Genomic DNA, 23,115 nt, shown 5'->3' on the forward strand with positions numbered 1-23,115 from the left:
TGGCCTTTTCGAGTTCCTCCGCATGCCATTCGGCCTGAAGAATGCCGCACAGACGTTCCAACGGTTAATGGACGCAGTGGGACGGGACCTGGACTTCACGTTCATCTATTTGGATGACATCCTCATAGCCAGCAGCAGTCGTCAGGAGCATCTGTCCCACCTCCGTCAACTCTGCGCCCGACTGAGTGAGTACGGTCTTACAATCAACCCCGCCAAATGCCAGTTCGGACTCGATACCATTGACTTCCTGGGCCACAGGATTACTAAAGACGGGGCAACCCCTCTGCCCACTAAGGTAGATGCGGTCCGCCACTTCCCTCGACCCACCACGATCAAAGGCCTTCAGGAATTCGTAGGTATGGTCAATTTCTACCACCGCTTCCTCCCTTCAGCTGCCCGGATCATGCACCCCCTGTTCGCCCTGATGTCGGGTCCGAGCAAGGACATTACCTGGGACGAGGAGTCCGCCGCCGCTTTCGTTCAAACGAAGGAAGCTTTGGCGAACAGCGCAATGCTAGTACATCCCAGAATGGACGCCCCTACCGCCCTCACTGTGAATGCATCTAACACGGCAGTCGGTGGGGTGCTGGAGCAACTCATCGCAGGTCGCTGGCAACCCCTGGCGTTTTTCAGCAAACACCTGCGGCCACCCGAGCTCAAGTACAGTGCTCTCGACCGGGAACTGTTGGCGCTCTACCTGGCAATCCGGCATTTCAGGTACTTCCTAGAAGGTCGGCCCTTCACCGCGTTCATGGACCACAAACTGCTTACCTTTACGTTTACGAAAGCGTCCGACCCCTGGTTGTCCTGCTAGCAACGCCACCTGTCCTACATCTCTGAATACACGACGGATGTCCGGCACGTCTCGGGTAAGGACAAAGTCGTGGCGGATGCGCTCTCTCGCCCTACCGTTCATGCCCTTTCCCAAGGGGTAGACCTTGAGGCACTGGCAGAGGCACAGCAGGCAGATGAGGAGATTCCGAGTTACAGAACCGCAGTCTCTGGTTTGCAGCTCCAGGACTTCCCCGTGGGCCCAGGTGAGAGGACCCTACTCTGTGACGTCGCCACCGGCCAGCCCCGTCCCGTCGTCCCGACAGCCTGGCGGCGCCGTGTTTTCGACTCCATTCATAACGTGGCGCATCCCTCCATCCGGACAACTGTCCGGATGGTTTCCAGCAGGTTCGTTTGGCACGGACTCCGCAAACAGGTCAGTGAATGGGCCAGGACGTGCATGCACTGCCAGACGGCCGAGGTGCAGCAGCACACCAAAGCCCCACCGCAGCAGTTCCATCCCGCCCACTGGCGTTTCGACCACATTCATGTGGATATCGTGGGCCCCCTGCCAGTGTCGCACAGAGCGCGGAACCTCCTGACTATCGTGGACCGGTTCACAAGATGGCCAGAGGCGGTCTCGCTCACTGACACCACCTCCGAATCTTGCGCCCGAGCCCTGATCACCACCTGGATATCTCGCTTTGGTGTACCGGCCCACATTACCTCCGACAGAGGCGCCCAGTTCACCTCCAGCCTGTGGTCAGCTATGGCCAGCCTTTTGGGGACTCAGCTGCACCACACAACTGCCTACCACCCACAGTCGAATGGGCTAGTGGAGCGTTTCCACCGTCACCTGAAGTCGGCCCTCATGGCCCGCCTGCGAGGAGCCAACTGGGCGGACGAGCTTCCCTGGGTCCTACTCGGCATCCGCACAGTGCCCAAGGACGACCTGCACGCCTCGTCGGCCGAGTTGGTATATGGCGCACCCCTGGTCGTCCCCGGGGAGTTCCTACCAGCCCCAAGGGGGCAAGAGGAAGATCCCGCAGCAGTCCTGGGCAGACTACGCAAGAAGCTCGGTAACCTGGCCCCCATACCCACTTCACAGCACGGGTGGAACCCGACCTGCGTACCCAAAGACCTGCAGAACTGTAAGTTTGTGTTTGTACGAAGGGGCGGGCATCGGCCACCGCTGCAGCGGCCATACGGGGGGCCATTTATGGTGCTCCGGAACACGAGTCCACGTTCGTGCTGGACGTTGGAGGGAAAGAGGTTTTCACGGTGGACCGACTCAAACCGGCCCATGTGGACCTGGCGCAACCGGTCGAGTTTCCGGCACCGTGGCGCAGAGGCCGACCTCACAAGCAGGTTCCGGCCCAGACTGTGGACATTGGGGGGTGTATCGCCGGTTCGGGGGGGGGGGGGGGGGGGGTTATGTGGCGACCCATTCCCTGGCACATCCGAACCGGCTCACAATTAGCCAGCTTTCCGGCTAAGGGAGATAGCCTACGGGGGTTTGCGAGCACAGAGCTTTGGAGCCTCTGCGCCACGGGGGGCAGGGTGAGGGAGGCTTAAAAGTGAGGCTGAGGATTTTGAATAATGTCTTTCCTTCGACTGCAGTTACCGACTCCGTGTCGAAATTTTAGCGCTGCGAGTAGCACACCGCTACAATATTGCCCTTTTGACTTGCCTTTTTTGTTTCCTCTTGTAAGCTGTGGTTCACATGCCATCAGGGTCTTTTTATCCTTGCAGTTTCTTAACTCAACCCACAAGGATTCAACATCATACAATCTTGTGTCACAACTTTCTACTGATTTGATGCCATCCTTTACCAGCAGAGCCACACTTTCCTTTTCTCTGCCTTTCCATCCTATCCGTTGGATACAACATATAACCTTGGACTTTCAGCTCCCTACTGCAACCGTCCTTTGGCCATGATTCAGTGATGGCCACAACATCATACCTGACAATCTGTAATAGTGTAACAAGATCATCCACCTTATTTCTTATACTTTGTGCATCGAGATATAACATTTTGAGTGCTGTATTTGCTACCCTTTTTGATTCTGCATCCCTAATGCACTGATACTCACCCTGCTGCCTGCAATTTTGTCCTATAATCCACCTGCTCTTCCTGACAGTCTGACTGCACACTATCTTTGGTTTTTTACCATCCGTCTGATCCCGAGTCCTTTCACTCCGGTTCGCACCCCCCTGCCAAATTAGTTTAAACCTTCCCCAACAGTTCGAACAAACCAGCCTGCGAGAATATTGATCCCCCTCGGGCTCAGATGCAACTCATCACTTTTGAACATGCCATACATTTTCTAAGATGGCGCCACGTACAGCAGCCATGTTGTGAGCTCCATTCCAAATTTATACTATACTAATAATTTCTACAGTTTTCTTCATGTTTTCTGTTCAAGTAGCTGATGGTCACATCAGATACGATAGACTGACCCTTCTGAACATCGGAAAGACGGCATTTACTCACTAAATGTGGATAAATGCTGCATTTCCTACACTGGGAGCCCCTGCTTGCGCGATCCATGGGAGACTCAACTCTTACAACCTTGGGAGAAGCACTGGAGAGGAGGGAGAAGGGCCAGCGTCCTGGTGAGACTGAGATGTCGTGCAAATTGACTGCCGCTCTCTAGCATACTCCTAGCTAACGTTCAGTCCCTGGACAACACGTTTTGTGAACTGAGAGCCAGAAGCTCCTACCAGTGGGAAACAAAGGAATGTAATGTTTTGTGCTTCGTGGAGACCTGACTGATGGAGGAGATACCGGATCACGCCATCCAGCCCTTCGGTTCTCCCTGTTGCAGGCAGACAGGTTGAGAAACCGCTCTGGGAAGAGTAAAGGAGGAGGAGTATGCTTCATGGTCAACAATGCTTGCTGCAACCCCCAGAATGTGTATGCGTTCAGATCCTTTTGTTTCCCAGACCAGGGGGCTGCTGTGCAGACCCTGCTGGCTGCCGAGGGAGTTCACGGCTGTTATCATCACATTCCGCTGCAGGCTGATACCGACCTGGCTCTCAAGGAACTGTATGAGACCATCAGCGCGCTGGAGACTGCGCTCCCGGAGGCTGCCTTCATCATCACTGGTGACTTTAATCGAGCATCGCTCACGAAGGTCTCTGAAGTTTTGTCCGCACATCCAGGTGAGCACTGGTGGAGATAAGACACTTGGCCACTGTTACACTCCCTTCCGCAACGCTTACAAAGCTCTCCTTTGCCCAGCTTTTGGAAAATCAGATCACTCTTCGATCCTGCTTTTGCCGATGTACAAGCAGAAGCTGAAACAAGAGACGGCCATAGTTAAAACCGTCCACTGTTGGTCCGACCATTCGGCCTCCATGCTGCAGGACTGCTTTGATGACGTTGACTGGAATGTCTTCCATACGAGGATGTCTCCGAGTTCACAGATGGAGTCACGTGCTTCATTCGGAAGTGCATCGATGATGATGTCCCCCAGTCAGGGAATTTCCCAAAGCAGAAAGTGACACTGACAGTGTGACTTTGCGCTTACATTACTAGAGATCGGCTAGAGTTCAAAAAAGCAGTTATGATCTGCATAAAGCTATCAAGGACAATACAAGGACAAGATTGAGTCAAGATTCACAACGAACAGCACACGAGAATTGTGGTGAGGGTTACATATCATCACAGACTTCAAAGCCAAACATAGTGGTGCTGCCAATATCACAACCTCTCTCCCAGATTAGCTCAATGGCTTTTACGCTTAGTTCGATATAACTAACTTCCAGCCTCTGAGGAAAGCCACCGCTACAACCTGCACCTGGTCATCTCTGTGGCTGAGACACGCAGATGTTTCCAACGAGTGGACAGTCACAAGGATGGTATCCCAGGACAAGTATTCAGGATGTGCACAGCACAGCTGGCAGGTGTATTTACAGATATTCTTAATCTCTTCCTCTCCCAGTGTAGAGTGTCCTCCTGCTTCAAATTATTCACCATTGTCCCTGTACCAAAAAAGACCAAGGTATCATGCCTGAACAACTGGCGTCTTGTCGCACTCACCTCAACAATAAGCAAATGCTTTAAGAGTCTGGTCAAGGATTACATCTGCAGCTTGCTACCACCCAAGCTGGACCCCCTACAATTAACCTAACGACACAACCAATCAACAGATGACGCAATAGCCACTGCTCTACATACCATCCTTAAACATCTGGAGAAGAGAAATGCTTATGTGAGAATGCTGTTCTTGGACTACAGTTCAGCATTCAACACCATAATTCCATCCAGGCTCGACAAGAAGCTCAGAGACCTCAGCCTTGACCCTGCCTTGTGCAGCTGGATCCTGGACTTCCTGTCAGATCGCTGGTAGATGGTAAGAGTGGGCTCCCTCACCTTCACAGCTTCCACTCAACACAGGAGCCCCTCAGGGCTGTGTACCAAGACCCTCCTTTACTCCCTATATGCCCATGATCGTGTCACCACCCACAGCCTTAATCTGCTCATTAAATTTGCTGACGACACTACATTAATCGGCCTAATCTCAAACAATAACAAGGTGGCCTACAGGGAAGAAGTCATCTCTCTGTCAAGAAAACAATCTCTCCTTAAGTGTCGGAAAATCTCCTTCTGCACTGCGGACCTGTGCTCAGTGTCGGTGACCTGGTGTCCGGTCTCTGTGGCATTCCCCTGGAGGGTCATCCCCCACAACAGCATCCAAAGTGGTGTATTTATTATCGAGAGGAATGGCCATAGAGGTGCTCTGTGCTAGCTACCTGTTCACATTTGCACTTCTCCTGACAGTCACATCCTGCAACTTTGGGGTGACTGTTTCACTGTAACGCTAATCGATGATCTCCTCACTCTCCTGTACAAGCCGAAGGTCATCCAGCTGCTGCTCCAGATCCCTAACACAGTCTTCAAGGAGCTGCAGCTGGATACACTTCATGCAGATGTAGTTCTCACAGGACTCCACCAGCCGGCATGAAGAACACATGACAGCCATTTACTACACTAGGTACAATGAGAGGGAAAAAAGGGAACCTCAGCAGAAACTTACTCAGAGCCAACGGCTCTTCCGAGTGAAGCCTCCTTTGAGCCAAAGCCTGACACTCCTACTCTCACCACTGGCCTACTCCCAACAATGGCTGCCTCGCTTGTTGCTTCTGTACTTTTAAACAAGCGTTACTGAGCTGGGAGAAACCTTGTACTGTGGCCTGCTCCTGTCGCTGACTGGGCTGCTGGATGAAGGGTCTTGGCCTGAAACATCGACTGTTTTACTCTTCCTTCGATGCTGCCTGACCTGCTGAGTTCCTCCAGCATTTGGATTTCCAGCATCTGCAGATGTTCGCTTCAGTAGTTTGTTGCTTTTTCACTGTTTAGTGAATTGGTTACTGTAAATTATCACCAGAATCCAGATCAGGTGTAATATCACAGACATATATCATGAAATTTGTTGTTTTTTGTGGTAGCAGTACATTGCAATACGTAATAATGGAAAAAAAACATGAATTACAGTGTGTGTATAGAAAATAGTTGTATTAAATAAGTAGTGCAAAAATAGAAATAATAAAAGTAGTGAGACAGTATTTATGGGTTCAGTGTCCATTCAGAAAACAGATGGCAGAGGGCCTGAATCATTGGGTATATGCCTTCAGGTTTCTATACCTCCCACCTGATGTTAACAGTGAGAAGAGGGCGTGACCTGGATGATGGGGGTCTTTAATGATGGACGCCGCCTTTTTGAGGCATCGCTTCTTGAAGATGTTCTGGATACTACGGAGGCTAGTGCCCATGAGGAAGCTAATTAAGCTTACAACTCTCTGCGGCTTATTTCAATCCTGTGCAGTAGACTCCCTCCCCATACCAGATAGTGATGCAGCCAGTTAGAATGCTCTCCACGGTACAACTGTAGAAATTTCCAAGTGTCTTTGGTGACATACCGAAATCATCTCAAACTCCTAAAGTAGCTGCTGTCGTGCCTTCTTTGTAGCCGCATCGATGTTTTGAGTCCAGGTTAGATCCTCAGAGACGTTGATACCCAGGAACTTGAAATTGCTCACTCTTTCCAATTCTGATCCCTCTGAGGATTGGTGTGTGTATCCTCATCTTGCTTTTCTGCAGTCCACAATCAGTTCTTTGGTCTTACTGATGCTGGGTGCAAGGCTGTTGCTGCGACACTACTCAACTAGTTGATATATCTTGCTCCTTAACCTCCTCTCATCACCATTTGAAATTCTGCCAACAATGGTTGTATCATCAGCAAATTTTTAGATGGCATTTGAGCTGTGCTTAGCCACTCAGTCATGGGTGTAGAGAGAGTGGAGCAGTGGGCTGCGTATCCCTGATGTTATTTCCAATCTGCACAGACTATGGTCTTCTGGTGAGGAAGACGAGGATCCAGTTGCAGAGGGAGGTACAGAGGGCCATGTTCTGCAGCTTTTTGATCAGGACTGGAGGAATGATTGTGTCAAACGCTGAGCTGCAGTCAATAAACAGCATCCTGAGATAGGTATTTGTATTGTCCAGGTGATCCAAGGCCACGTGAAGAGCCGATGAGCTCACATTCACCATGAACCTATTGTGGCGATGGGCAGATTGCAGTGGGTCCAGGTCCTTGCTGAGGCATAACCAACCTCTCAAAGCTTTTCATCACCGTAGATGTGAGTTATACTGGATGATAGTCATTCAGGCAGCTAACCCTGCGCTTCTTGGCTACTGGGATAATTGTTGCCCTTTTGAAGCAGGTGGGAACTTCCGACTTTAAGGATGCAAGACTGAAAATGTCTTTGAACGTCCCCACAGGTTTTAGAGTCCTTCCAGGTGTTCCATTGGGGCCTGTTCACCCTCTTGAGGACAGTCTGGTGTTGGCCTTTGAGACAGAGATCACAGAGTCACTGCATGTTGCAGGGATCCTCTGAGCTGTAGTTTTATTCTCCCTTTCAAAGTGTGTTTGAAAGGCGTTGAGGTAATCTAGGAGTGAAGCATCACAGCCTTTCATGATGTTAGGTTTCGCTGTAGGGTGTAATGGCCTGTAAACCCTGCAAGAGCTGACGTGCTTCCAATTCTGTCTCTAACCTCATTTGGAATTGTTCCTTTGCTTTTGATGTAATCATCCGCAAATCGTACCTGGTTTTCCTGTACAGACCTGGGTCGCCAGGCTTGGATGCCACAGATCTAGCCCTCAGCAAACTACGAACCTCCTGGTTCATCCGTGGCTTTTGGTTTGGGTACGTACAGTATCTTCCTTGTAGGCACACACTCATCCACACACTTTTAACAGTGACAATTGTGGCGTACTCATCCAGTTTCGAAGATGAATCCCTGAATACAGTCCAGTCCACCGATTCAAAGCAGTCCTGTAAGCTCTGCTGTGCTTCCCTTGTCCAAACCTTTTTGATTCTCACTGCTGGTGCTGCAGTGTTCAGTCTCTGCCTGTACTCAGGGAGTAGAAGTACAGCCAGGTGATCAGACTTTCCAAAGTGTGGACATGGGATAGCACAGCAAACATTCTAGTGGTGTAACAGTGGCCCAGTGTGTTGGTTCCTCTGGATTACAAGTGATTTGTTGGTAATAATTATTTAGAGACTTAGATTCAAAGACAGATAATAAGGAACTGAATTAGATTTGCTGGAACATACAAGCAAATAAAGTAGCAGGGTTATCGGGACTTAATGAAGAGAGAAATTGAACTGACGGGACAAGTATCCTTTTTCTTGTCAGAATAAGTAAGTACAAGTTGCCCTACATAATGTGTCTGTTCCATTTTTGCTGGTGTTTTTTTGTGCAGGGAGGGGGATTTAGGGGTTGATGATCATGCTGCAGTTTTCTTGGTTTTGTGGCTATCTGGAGAAGAAGAGTTTCAGAATTGTATACTTCAATAATGTGAACCTTTGATAATTGCTTTCCTTTTCTTACTCTGACTGTCTGGGGGTCAATAGTGCCCAACTTATTTTCATTCTCATCTTCAAATCATAATAACTGTTATTTCAAGCTGGTCAGGTTGTTTTGCTATGCCTATATTTGATTCCTTAACCAATATTATTTTCCCCTCTTTTAACTTTCTCCCACCCTCTGATCTTTAAACACCATAACCTGCAATATTGAGCTGCCATTGCTGAATTCCAGATGGAAATGTTTTTGTCAGCTTCCCAGTAATCCCTCTTATCAATTATATAAGTCTGTGCCCCAAAGTTATTGACCTGCCCTCCCTCTGCTCAAGCAACACACACAAAATGCTGGTGGAATGCAGCAGGCCAGGCAGCATCTATAGGGATAAGCAATGTCGACGTTTCGGGCTGAGACCCTTCGTCAGGACTAACTGAAAGGAAAGATAGTAAGAGATTTGAAAGTAGGAGAGGGAGTTGCTTGAATTTCCAGCATCTGCAGATTTCCTCGTGCTCTCCCTGCTCAAGTAACTTCCATGTTCACTTCATCTAGACCCAACTTACACCTGATTTACTTCTTCCTTTGGTTGTGCCTGTTCCAAAGGAAACAACCCCATTGTATCCGTATTGCTAAAATGTTACAATCCTGGCTATATTGTCTTAAATCTCTTCTTCACCTTCTCCATTTGTTCAAGTTTTTGCACATATTTCTGTAGCTTGAGGTGCAAAGCTGGTCACCTAATGGTTTTGTAAATTCGATAATACATTGCACGACCAAATAGTATCCATTCTCTTTAGTGCTTCCATGAAGAGCCTTGGGATACTTTTACATATTAAAGACTCTTTGTATTCATAAATTGTAGTGCTGAATAGATTTTACAACAATCATTCATTGAATCCTCTGCTATAACTGAATTGTTACTTAAATCTCTCTGTTAAGTTTTTTTTGTTAACTCTCCTCAGGTTATAGTAAATGTGCATTTCCTGTCTACTTGATAAACAACTAGCTGCTTAGCTTTTGCTCTTATTATTGCATTGCATTTTCTTTGCCGTATCTGGCATCTCTGCTTTTATTGAATTTGCTTCTTGTGGTGATTTGACTTAGCTGGAAAAATTTCACCACAGAGCATTCAGAAAGACAGATATACAGTATGAACAACTTATAATACAATTGTTATTGTTCTGATGTTGAATTGAGCCCCTACCGAGGGAATAAATTTGTTCATATTTACTTTTTTAAAATTGGTAGCTTTGGGGCACCATACATAATGTGATGAAGTCTATTACCTAAATGTCTGACTAAACTATTGAGTTTAGAGACAATACATAAAGTTCCTTTTGTTTTTAAAGATTAAAATTTATAATCAAAAGAAATGGCTATATAAATCTTGATTTTAATTTTCCTGTCTAAAACTGTCTGTATAACCTTCCTTTTATAACATCTTCAGTTCTGATTTTATGCATTTTTGTAAAGACTGTTCCTGTTAATTCTAAGTCTGGATGTCTTGAAAATTATATAGTAATCTGTATTAACACATTTAAATCAAACAGCACTCAAGGCTATTTATGCTTGAAAGGAATTCAAATTAATAGATAATTCAAATGAAGTGATTTTGAATTAAAAGAATTAAAGGGATAAACTATCTTGCAGTAACATTTGAAATTTCAATCAGTTGCCATTCTCTTCTAGTAATATGGAATAAATTGTTTTCTTGCAAAAAAAAAGAAGCTGATATAACTTGTTTATACCTTATTTTGAAAAAAGTAACAAGGCCCTTACCCCTTGTATCTCCCACCCAGTATTTATTACTCAGGAAGCAAAATGCCTCCAGACTTATTTATGGAACAAAGCATACTGTTCACCTAGTAAAACGTCTGTTTTCCACCTGCTTTCAAATGTTACTGTTGTTAATTAAGTGAGATTGTGGGGGATAGGACAGTGCATAATGCAGCTTGTATTTACTCCAGTCAATAATATTCTACTGCCCTTGAAAAATGGCATATTTAATTTGTAGAACGCATCACATTAGCTCTTCAACTAATTTGTTCTTTTCCATCTTTATTTTTTCTCTTCTCAGACCAACCTTCCGTTACTTCACCTGGCACACTTGCGTTCTGGGGATCATTGGTTGTGGAATTATGATGTTTTTGATCAGCCCAATATATGCTTCATCCAGTATTGCTTTCATGCTGATATTGCTGGTGGTCCTTCACTATGTATCACCCTCTAGCAGCTGGGGTTATATCAGCCAAGCTATTATCTTCCATCAGGTACGGATAACTATTATAGAAACTGTTCTAAGATGATGTTAATTCTGCAATATAATCATTTGTGTAATAGATCTTTTAACAAATCATCATTAGTGCAATTGTACCTCTGATCAAATCTAATTTTAACAGTTAGCTGAGGTTGATTGAAATCTGTAAATAAAACCTTTTTTCATTAACATCGCTCGATGATGCAAAAATACAGGCAGATTTGCCATTGTAGTTAGCTCTAAAGCGTTGCTGATGCTCATAATCTGAATCAAAAATACAACATGGGAAACAGGCAATATTTGCAGAGAAACCTCTCAGATGAAATTTTCTCAAAACTGGTGTTCTGTTAGATTGTTATGGACCTGTTAATGTTAATGCAAAATAAATTGAATATTGGAAAAGTTTGCAAGATTTGATTGCACTGAAGTAGGAGAAAATATTTGCAGAAGTACGGCAAGAACGTTTTCTATAGAAGAAAAGCTAATTAAACAAATTTGCCGTGGTTCAGGATTAGATCTTATTGGTTGCCCATTTGGGGAAAGAAGTTACTTTTCATTTCAGCAGTAACTATGTCAAGCTTCTGTCTCAGATTATCTAGCTATCAGATTAACAGTAACATTCAGAGAAATAGACAAAGTTGTATATTTTTCTACAAATGCCTATTATTGATTTAATAATCCACATATGTAAGACTGCATATTGATTACATATCAAATAAAAGCAGATTTCGTTGAAATCCTACCATGCGAAAGTCAAGATGACTAAGGAAATGGCACTTAAATGCAAAATATCAGTACAAGAATGTCATCATCAAAAGAATGAAGGAATATTTTTTGATAATTGGTCCAGATTTACAAGTGTTCCTAAGAGGAATTCGTAATCAGAATCAATTTTGATTTTCACTTCACTCAAGAAATAGATTTTTTTGTAGTTTATTCTGTGGTAGTTCACTTCATTTTAGAAAAGTTTTAGAGAAGGTGCAGAAGAGATATACCAGGATGCTGACCGGATTAGAGAACTAGCCTTATAAGGAAAGATACAGCAAGATAGGCCAACTTGATAGAGGTGTATGAGATGATAAGAGGCATGGATAGAGTGCATAGCCAGCACCTTTTTCCCAGGATGGCAACGTCTAATACGAGAGAGCATACGTCAAAATATGTCCTTTCATATTAGCCATTGCCACCCAGTGACAATATAGGGGAGATGTCAGTGGTAGGTTTGCTACTCAGAGAGTGGTAAGTGTGTAGAATACACTGCCATTGTGCTGGTAGAGGCAGAGCTATTAGGGACATGTAAGAGATTCTTCGATAGACACCTGAATGAAAGAGAAATGGAAGGCTGTGTGAGAAGGAAAGGCTAGATTGATCTAAGAATAGGTTAAAAGGTCAGAACAACATAGTGGGCCGAAGGCCCTGTACTGATCTGTATTCATACTGTTAATATATTTATGCAGTGAAATTCTGAATTCTGTAACGTGTTTTCAGGTCAGAAAATATCTTCTCATGCTTGATGTTCGGAAGGATCATGTCAAATTCTGGCGCCCACAAGTTCTGCTGATGGTGGCCAACCCTAGAACAAGCACTCAACTCATAAGTTTTGCAAATGACCTAAAAAAGAGTGGATTGTATGTCCTCGGTCACGTTCAGAAAGGAAGTTTGGGTAGGCAACTGTTTGCTCTTAATTTCCCAATATGAGTTTTAAATTTGTTAAAATGCTGTGTTTATAGTGCAGGTCAAAGAGATTTTCATACCTCTGATTACCCAAAATGATACTAATTTTATATTCACCATTCTTTTCAGTACATTCCAGTCCATCACAATCCATTATATAAAAATTCATATTGTATAAAAAATGTGAATTCCTCTCTGTTTCTTTGCCAGTTACCTTGAAACTGAATTATTTGGTTCTGTCTTAATAGAGACAATTTCTTCTTTCTTTATCATAGCTCTCCTAATTTTCCACACCTGGATTAAGTCTCTGCTCAAACTTCTATGCTCCATGGTAAACAATCCTTGCTTTTCTTCTCTTTAATGTTATTGTGAAGTGAAACTCTTTTAAAGTTTTTTTTGACTGAAGAAATGCAAGTTTGGATTTAACATAGATTAGAGGTAGATAAAGTCTGCCATGTCGATTTTGACCCTAAGTGAATATCTCTGCTGTGCTTGTGTGATGTTTTCTATACCAAGTTATCTCAATCTCTTAGTTTGAAAACTTTGTATTCTACATCCATCACTTCACCCAATGAATCTCACCAACAAATTGCTTATTGTGACTTTGATTTTCCTTGCTGCCAACATTCTGCAATATGTCACATTCAATTATTCATGCTAGGATCTTGCTGAATGCTTACGAATACATTGAACCATTTTCAGGTAACAAGCATCTTATTTAAACTTGAGTAATATTTGTGTTGCACAGTTTCCTGATTTTATCAATCACTGTATTAACATACCAACAAACTACAGTTATATGTGGATTCACTTACGTTTCAAAATTTACAACACTTTTTTTCTATCAATTCACATTTATGAAATAATAGTTAATTTCACCAAAAGAAAAATGTTCAATATCATACACAGATTGTTTTCTGAAACAGCTGTGAATTTAGTCAATTTTACTTTTCCTGTACCTTGCATTTCAAGTACTAATTAGTGTCCTAAAAAGTTGAGTGAATATTGCTTCTATTATTAAAAATGTATAGTAATTATAAAGTAACAGGCCATTAAATGCAGACCACTGAGCACAATTAGTCTCATAATGTTTATTCTCCATTCAAGCAAGTAGTTCCAATTACATTTCCCACTATGTCCTCGTATCCCTCCAATTCTTTTTTTGTTCAATCATTTGTGCAATTTCACTTTGATTCCTGGGGGAGGGGGAGCAAAACTGAAAAGAAATTGTTTCTGATTTGAAATTCAGAAAAATTATTTTTGACTTCAAATTATAGATCAGTCAGTCAAAAATTGTTCCTTATTTACTTCAATAGTAACTCTGTTTTGAAAACTGGTACCAGATTTGCCTGACCTTCTGTTTTTATATGAACTGCCAAAGCTTTTCAGTGCCTCCATTATAATCAGAGCCTCTCTTCGTGGTACCTTTTCTCATTTATTTTTTTGCAGACCTCTGGTTTTAGTATTATTCTAAATTGGGGCATTTGAAACTGAACACAATATTTTATCTACAACTGAACCAATAATATATGTAAATCTAGTCTAATATTGTCTCGGTATTTTGTGCTCCCTTTTAAAATAAGGAGATCTATGATATGTTTTTACAGAGCCATGTTATTTAGTTCTTCTTTTCAGTGACTGTCATGGATAGAATTAGCCATGATTCCATATTGGTCAGGTCTTTGTGTACTTAAGACGACTCTTGGCTGTCCATAAGGTTTTGTTTTCTGTATTGCCAACAGAGGACCTGTGATCATGGTGGGAAATCCCTTGGGAGACTGAATACAAAAGGAATGCCTAATGGCAGTGTAACCCCTGATGCTGCAGTTGGGACAGGGGCAGGAGAGAGGCAGCATACAGGGAAGTGGGGGTGGATTGGGGTGGGGCAGCAGACAGAGAGTGCAGTTGAAGGACAGCATCAACTAAGACATGAAAGTTCCCCTTGACCATATTGGGGCAATGTATCATGGCACTGTCTGGATCAAGGCCTGTGGTAACTGCCCAAACAAGAATTGGGAGGAATCTTTAACTTATAGAGCTGAACAAGGCAGGAAGGTCCTGGGTAAAATTGGCAGAGAGAGGTAGTCAGGCACCTGCTGCCATACAACTTTCACTTAAAAAAATGAGAAGTACTAGCAAAAACGGAATTAACTGCTGGTAGGTTTTTGAAAGGTAGCTGGAACAGGCGATGCGGTCCTGCAGGGTGAGTATTGGGAATGAGGCAAGAAATTAAGAAGCAAGTCCCTGAGTGTAGTGTCGCCATTTTACACTCTGCGCCACCAGCTGGTGAGGTGAGAAATAAAATCAGAGGCTGGGTAAATTCATGGCTGACAAGCTGGTTCAGGGAACCAGGAATTTAGGCTCCTGGACCATCAAGGTCTCTTCTAAAGTAGAGGTGCCCGGTACAGGATGTTAGCGTTGCATTTAAAACAGTGAGAAACCAATATAATTGCAGGGAAATTTGCTTGTGCTCACCTGACGGAGAATCTCACCTGGTCCCTCAACACCAGCTCCATTGCAAAGAAAGCCCAGCAGCGTCTCTACTTTCTGCGAAGGCTGAGGAAAGTCCATCTCCCACCCCCCATCCTCATCACATTCCACAGGGGTTGTATTGAGAGCATCCTGAGCAGCTGCATCACTGCCTGGTTCGGAAATTGCACCATCTCAGATTGCAAGACCCTGCAGCGGATAGTGAGGTCAGCTGAGAAGATCATCGGGGTCTCTCTTCCCGCCATCACAGATATTTACACTACACGCTGCATCCGCAAAGGAAACAGCATTATGAAGGACCCTATGCACCCCTCATACAATCTCTTCTCCCTCCTGTTGTCTGGGAAAAGGCTCTGAAGCATTCGGGCTCTCACGACCAGACTGTAATAGTTTCTTCCCCCAAGCTATCAGACTCCTCAATACCCGAAGCCTGGACTGACACCTTGCCCTACTGTCCTGTTTATTATTTATTGTAATGCCTGCACTGTTTTTGTGCACTTTATGCAGTCCAGTGTAGGTCTGTAGTCCAGTGTAGCTTTCTCTGTGTTCTTTTTTTACTTAGTTCAGTTTAGTTTTTGTACTGTGTCGTGTAACACCATGGTCCTGAAAAACATTGTCTCATTTTTACTATGTCCTGTACCAGCAGTTATGGTCGAAATTGCTTCACGGGAAGGTTTAAAGTAGATCGGCGGGGTCAGGAGGACTCTCAGTATGAGCAAGTCATGGCAGAAGCCAGTAGCTGTGGAGCAAGTTTAGTAATCAGGATGGCCAGGGATACAGTAAGGGCAGGGATTGGAATACTCAGTGTTCGAGCTTTGACAGATAAAGCAGATGAACTCTGACTCTGAGGAGTGGGATGTTGTAGCCATAACAGAAACATGGTTGAGAGAAGGGCAGGACTGGCAGCTCAGTAATCCAGAATACAGACACCACAGGCACGACAGAGGTGCAGGAAAGCAAAGAAGGGATGTAGCCTATTTGATAGGGGAGGATGTAAAAGCAGCATTTAGAGATGACATTATTGTGGGAGGCCAGGTGAGTAGAAACAAAAAGGGAGGGTTCACTATAGTGGGGCTTTTATGGACCTCCAATAATCCATGGGAACCTGAGAAGCAGGCGTGCGGTGAAGTTACTCATGGTTGTAAGAAAAATTGCGTTGTATTCATGGCAGATTTTAATTTCTCCAGTATCGACTGGGCTACCAAGAGCGTTAGGGCTTGGATGGGGGGTGGGTTTTATAGGTCATTATATAGAGGGACCCCATTCAGAACAGGATAATTCTAGACAATTTAAGTAACAGTGGCTGGGCAAGTAACTGAATTGGCAGTAAAGGAGCACTTTGGCTCTAGTGACCACAGTTCTGTTCGTTTTAAGATTGTGATAGGAAAAGATAGGGCAGGTCCACAAATCAGGGCCCTAATCTGGAGCGGGGCTAATTTTGTGGGAATCAGACAAGATTTAGCAGAAGTCAGTTCGCTGAGCTGTTTGACAGGAAAGGAATTAATGGCAAGAATGATTTTTTTTAAGATTGTGACAGATGGTGTCCAGGAGCAGCCTGCTCCTATCAGGGTGAAGGGTAAACCTGGTAAGGTTTATTAACCCTTTGATAATGAGAGATAGAGAACCTTGATAATGAGGGGGCTTAGTAAGTTGTTTCTCAGAATGAAGCCTGCGCCTGGTGGTGTGTTCCAGGGATTGGTGTTGGGACCCTTGGTATTTGTTATTTATGTAACTGATGCAAATACACAAGACTTGATTAGTAAATTTGTGGATGGTGTTTTGTGGGTCTTCAGGCTTCTGTACCTGAAGAGGGCTTGTTCCAGATGGTAAGAGTCCTTAATGATGGGTGCTACCTTCTTGAGGCACCACCTTTTGAAGATGTCCTCGATAGGGGAGGTTGTGCTAGTGATGGAGCTGGCTGAATCTACAACCCTCTGTAGCCCCCTTCGAAGGCTCCATATTAGGCAATAATGGAACCGGTCAGAATGTTCCCCACCGTACTCAAGTAAAATTTGCAAGGATGTAAGTTAACATACCAACTCTCCGCAATCTCCTAATGAAGACGAAGCACTGGCTTACCTTCTTTGTGATTGCATTAATGTGTTGAATCCAAGATAGATCCTCTGAGATGTTGGCTTCCTTTTCAAGTCAAGTCAAGTCACTTTTATTGTCATTTTGACCATAACTGCTGGTACAGTACATAGTAAAAATGAGACAACGTTTCTCAGGACCATGGTTTACATGACACAGTACAAAAAACTAGACTGAACTAAAAAAAAAACAGAGAAAGCTACACTAGACTACAGACTTACACTGGACTGCATAAAGTGCACAAGAACAGTGCAGGCATTACAATAAATAATAAACAGGACAATAGGGCAAGGTGTCAGTCCAGGCTTCGGGTATTGAGGAGTCTGATAGCTTGGGGGAAGAAACTGTTACATAGTCTGGTCGTGAGAGCCCGAATGCTTCGGAGCCTTTTCCCAGACGGCAGGAGGGAGAAGAGATTGGATGAGGGGTGCATGTGGTCCTTCATAATGCTGTTTCCTTTGCGGATGCAGCGTGTAGTGTAAATATCCGTGATGGCAGGAAGAGAGACCCAGATGATCTTCTCAGATGACATCACTATCCACTGCAGGGTCTTGCGATCCAAGATGGTGCAATTTCTGAACCAGGCAGTGATGCAGCTTAAGGAACTTGGAAATTTATCAACTTCAATCTGTATTTTTAAAATGGGCGTGGTTGCTGTTAATTAGCCTTACAAGGACATTAATTAGCATTAAGAAGTATAATTTTATCTCATTGCCAGCTCTCGCATTTAGGTTGTTTGGACAAGTTACTAAATGTATCCCAAATGTCTGACCTGATCTGTTACATTGAGATGCTTATATAACCATATAACAATTACAACACGGAAGCAGGCCACATCCCGGCCCTTCTAGTCCATGCTGAATGCTTACTCTCACCTAGTCCCACTGACCCATACTCAGCCCAAAACCTTCCATTCCTTTCCTGTCTATATACCTATCCAATTTTTTTTTAATGACAATATCGAACCTGCCTCTACCACTTCTACTGGAAGCTCGTTCCACACAGCTACCACTCTCTGAGTAAAGAAGTTCTCCCTCTTGTTACCCTTAAACTTTTGCCCCCTAACTCTCAACTTATATCCTCTTGTTTGAATCTCCCCTACTCTCAATGGAAAAAGCCTATCAATGTCAACTCTATCTATCCACCTCATAATTTTAAATACCTCGATAGAGGTCCCCCCCTCAACCTTCTACGCTCCAAAGAGTAAAGATCTAACTTCTTCAACCTTTCTCTGTAACTTAGGTGCTGAAACCCAGGTAACATTCTAGTAAATCTCCGTTGTACTCTCTCTATTTTGTTGACATCTTTCCTATAATTTGGTGACCAGAACTGTACACAATACTCCAAATTTGGCCTCATCAATGCCTTGTACAATTTTAACATTACATCCCAACTCCTATACTCAATGCTCTGATTTATAAAGGCCAGCATACCAAAGGCTTTCTTCACCACCCTATTCACATGAGATTCCACCTTCAGGGAACTATGCACCATTATTCCTAGATCACTCTGATCTACTGCATTCTTCAATGCCCTACTGTTTACCATGTATGTCCTATTTTGATTAGTCTTACCAAAATGTAGCACCTCACACTTATCAGTATTAAACTCCATCTGCCATCTTTCAGCCCACTCTTCTAACTGGCCTAAATCTCTCTGCAAGTTTTGAAAACCTACTTCATTATCCACAACGCCACCTACCTTAGTATCATCTGCATACTTACTAATCCAATTTACCATCCCATCATCCAGATCATTAATGCATATGACAAACAACATTAGACCCAGTACAAATCCCTGAGGCACACCAGTAGTCACCGGCCTCCAACCTGACAAACAGTTACCCACCACTACTCTCTGGCACCTCCCATCCAGCCACTGTTGAATCCATTTTACTACTTCAATATTAATACCTAACGATTGAACCTTCCTAACTAACCTTCCATGTGGAACTTTGTCAGAGGCCTTACTGAAGTCCATATAGACAATATCCACTGCCTTACCCTCGTCAACTTTCCTAGTAACCTCTTCAAAAAATTCAATAAGATTTGTTAAATATGTCCTTCCACACACAAATCCATGTTGACTGTTCCTAATCAGACCCTGTCTATCCAGATAATTATATATACCATCTCTAAGAATACTTTCCATTAATTTACCCACTACTGACGTCAAACTTACAGGCTGATAATTGCTAGGTTTACTCTTAGAACCCTTTTTAAACAATGGAACCACATGAGGAATATGCCAGTCCTCTGGCACCATCCCTGTTTCTAATGACATTTGAAATATTTATGTCAGAGCCCCTGCTGTTTCTACACTAACTTTCCTCAAGGTTCTAGGGAATATCCTGTCAGGATCCGGAGACTTATCCACTTTTATATTCCTTAAAAGCGCCAGTTCTTCCTCTTCTTTAATCATCATAGTTTCCATAACTACCCTACTTGTTTCCCTTACCTTACACAATTCAATATCCTTCTCCTTAGTGAATACTGAAGAAAAGAAATTGTTCAAAATCTCCCCCATCTCTTTTGGCTCCACACATAGCTGTCCACTCTGATTCTCTAAGGGACCAATTTTATCCCTCACTATCCTTTTGCTATTAATATAACTGTAGAAACCCTTTGGATTTATTTTCACCTTACTTGCCAAAGCAAACTCATATCTTAGCCTTTCTAATTTCTTTCTTAAGATTCTTTTTACATTCTTTATCTTCCTCGAGCACCTCATTTACTCCATGCTGCCGATATTTATTGTAGATCTCTCTCCTGTTCCAAACCAAGTTTCCAATATTCCTTGAAAACCATTGCCCTCTCAAACTTTTAACCTTTCCTTTCAACTTAACAGGAACATAAAGATTCTGTAGCCTCAAAATTTCACCTTTAAATGACCTCCATTTCTCTATTATATCCTTCCCATAAAACAAATTGTCCCAGTCCACTCCTTCTAAATCCTTTCGCATCTCCTCAAAGTTAGCCTTTCGCCAATCAAAAATCTCAACCCTGTGTCCAATCCTATCCTTCTCCATAATTATATTGAAACTAATGGTATTGTGATCACTGGACCCAAAGTGCTCCCCAACACATACCTCCATCACCTGACCTATCTCATTCCCTAACAGGAGATCCAAAACTGCCCCTTCTCTAGTTGGTACCTCTATGTATTGCTACAAAAAACTATCCACATATTTTACAAACTCCAAACCATCCAGCCTTTTTACAGAATGGGCTGGATGTAGAATGGGCTTATTATCCACTGTACAAGTTCCATATCCAAGGATTTGTTTACAGTTAACACCTGTACTATTTGTTCTTTCTGTCTACTCTTTGATTCACTATTTTGTGGTCTGCTGCCTTTCATAGAGTTTCTTTTTCCCCTGCAACTAAGATTGCTTATTATTTCAGATTCTTGACTTTATCCTTAAATATCCCATTGCCACAAACCTTTTTGAATGGCAAAATACTACGTTAATATATTTGGTCTTATGCTTTTCTAGTCAGCAACAGAGCATGATTTTCCCTTGACTTATTTCATTATTTGTCATAGATTTCTTGTCATTTCTCCCTAAATATTTATATGTTCTCTCTTTCTCTCTACTTTCTGAGTATAAAACTGAGGTTCTAACAGACATTTTCAGCATCTCGGGAACTGTCCACTGTCCCCTCAGACTTCAAGGCAGCCTCCATCATCCCAGTGCCCAAGAGGGCGATAGTAACCTGGCTCAAAGGCTACCACAAGTGGCACTGACCTCAACAGTAATTAAGTGCTTTGAGCCACTGGTTATGGAACGCATTAAATCCCTTCTTCTTGCTGTATTGGACCCTTTCCAGTTAGCTTACTGCCCAAATTGATCTCCTAATGATGATATAGACTCTACTCTCCATTCCATCCTGTCCCACCTGGAAAATGGTGCCCTATATGTCAGGATGCTGTTTATTGACCGGCCTGGCATTTAATGCGATCATACCTCAGAAGCTGGTGGGTGAACTGTCCATGCTGTACTTCAACACCTCTCTCTGTAACTGGATCCTGGATTTCTTGACAGAAAGGCCACAGTCAGTCTGTGTTGGCAGAAACATCTCTAGCTCCATCACTGTGAGCACTGGCATACCCTAGGCTTAATGTTCAGCATGCTGCTGTTCACATTGCTAATGCATGACGGTACAGCGCGATCCAGTTCAAACTGAATCATCTAGTTTGCTGATGACACAATAGTTGTTGGCCTCATCAACGACGACAACAAGACGCCATACAGATATGGGATAGAGCAGCTGGTAGAATGGTGTGAACACAACTTAAGCCTCAACTAAAGAGATGATTGTAGACTCAGAAAGGTGCAAGCCGATCACTCCTCACTGCACATACACAATGATTCCGTGGAGAGAATTAGGAGCACCAAGTTTCTAGCTGTGCATATAATAACCAATCTCGCCTGGTCCCTGAAAGCACAACAGTATTTCCACTTTCTGAGGAGATTAAGGTAAGTGAGGCTTCCCCCCCCACCACTCCATTTTAACCAGCTTTTTACTGGAGCACCATTGATAGTGTCCTGACCGCCTGGCCAGCTACATTGCTGTCTAGTATGGGAATGAAAGTCCCTACAAAGAATTATAAGGACAGCCAAGGGGATCATTGGAGTCTCTCTTCCACCCATAAGGTACATTTATCAGGAGCACTGTGTACACAGGACCCTTATACATTGTTAGTGACCCCTCCCATCATTCAATAATCTCTTTAACCCCCTACCTTCAGTCAGGAGGTAATGTAGTATTAGGACAAGGACTACTAGGATGGGAACCAGCTTCTTCTCCCAGGCCATGAAACTGCTGAACTCCTGGCCACCACCCAGGTCTCATCATGTATGGAGCGTCAGTAGTGTTATCCTGATTACTTTTTAATTTGTATCCTATACTGTATACACTTCATTATATGCTAATATTGCTGAGGTTAAATTAACTTGTGTTATGTGTGAGTTATTTGTACTGTGTTGTGCACCTCAGTCCAGAGGAATGTCTCATTTGGTGATATATGTATGTACAGTTGAATGACAATAATCTTGAACTTATCGTAAATACAGGCTTCAGTTTTGTTTCAGATATCATTTCTAAGTTCTTTTGCATGTTAATGACTGTTCTCATTCAGTTAAATATAGTCTTGTGGGAATATGTCTAGTTTTAATCTGAACTATTTTATGTTTGAAAAATGCCTTGGCCACTGTCTTGTAGCGCTTATAGTTTCCAGTTCTTCTGCTTGAGGCTCTAACCTTAAACTGAATCTAAATCTCTTTTGGTGTACTTACTACCTGCAGCTTTATGCATTTTGCTCTGTCATAAAGATTCATAGACCCATTGATTTATGTTAAAACCCAGTTCACGGCCAATTTATAAATGCGTTGAATCATTGCAGTACCTTTTTCTTGCCAATAGATTGAAATTCATCTGTGGAATGAGCTCCAGTATTTCATTAGCAAAATACATCAGGTGCTGGAAATCAGGTCTTCTTCTTCGTAGATACCATTTAACTAGTTAAGTGTTTCCAGCATTTTCTGACTTTGCTCGAATATATCAAGTCTATTCCATAGCTAACATGGTGTTGCAGTTTTGACTAAGAGACAATAATTCACAAACTGTAATGTTTGAGAAATTCAAACCAAGTTTTTATTGTACATAAAGTATAACAATAGTTTAAAGATAAAAGTTTAAAATGCCTCCAACTGTAACACATAATGGAGCACTTACTAGAAGCTTTAAACATCCCCTTTATATTTTTATTAATAACCCTTGACAGCTCCGAATGACCTTGAAACAGATAAATGATAGAGTTTCAGAGTGATTGTGAATACATCACTAAGTGTTGGCCTTTTTCTCAACTATCATATGTTAAAGAAAATTCTTCCTCAGCTGTAAATCATAAAAGAATGAAACATTTTGTTTGAATTATTCAATTTTGTATGAATACCTTG

At 43.2% G+C, this 23,115-nt stretch overlaps 1 protein-coding gene across 1 annotated transcript in view; it reads left to right on the forward strand.

The window, feature by feature from the left end:
• Positions 1-23,115, forward strand: part of zgc:153039 (uncharacterized protein LOC767698 homolog) — a 117,176-nt gene that overhangs the window by 80,389 nt on the left and 13,672 nt on the right. The window contains exons 10-11 of the mRNA XM_059945254.1: positions 10,719-10,911; positions 12,387-12,561. Of these exons, the coding sequence (XP_059801237.1) occupies positions 10,719-10,911; positions 12,387-12,561 (368 nt within the window). The remainder of the gene's footprint in view (positions 1-10,718; positions 10,912-12,386; positions 12,562-23,115) is intronic.

Source organism: Hypanus sabinus, chromosome 2 (assembly GCF_030144855.1).
Source record: "Hypanus sabinus isolate sHypSab1 chromosome 2, sHypSab1.hap1, whole genome shotgun sequence".
In the NCBI taxonomy this organism is placed as follows: Eukaryota; Metazoa; Chordata; class Chondrichthyes; order Myliobatiformes; family Dasyatidae; genus Hypanus; species Hypanus sabinus.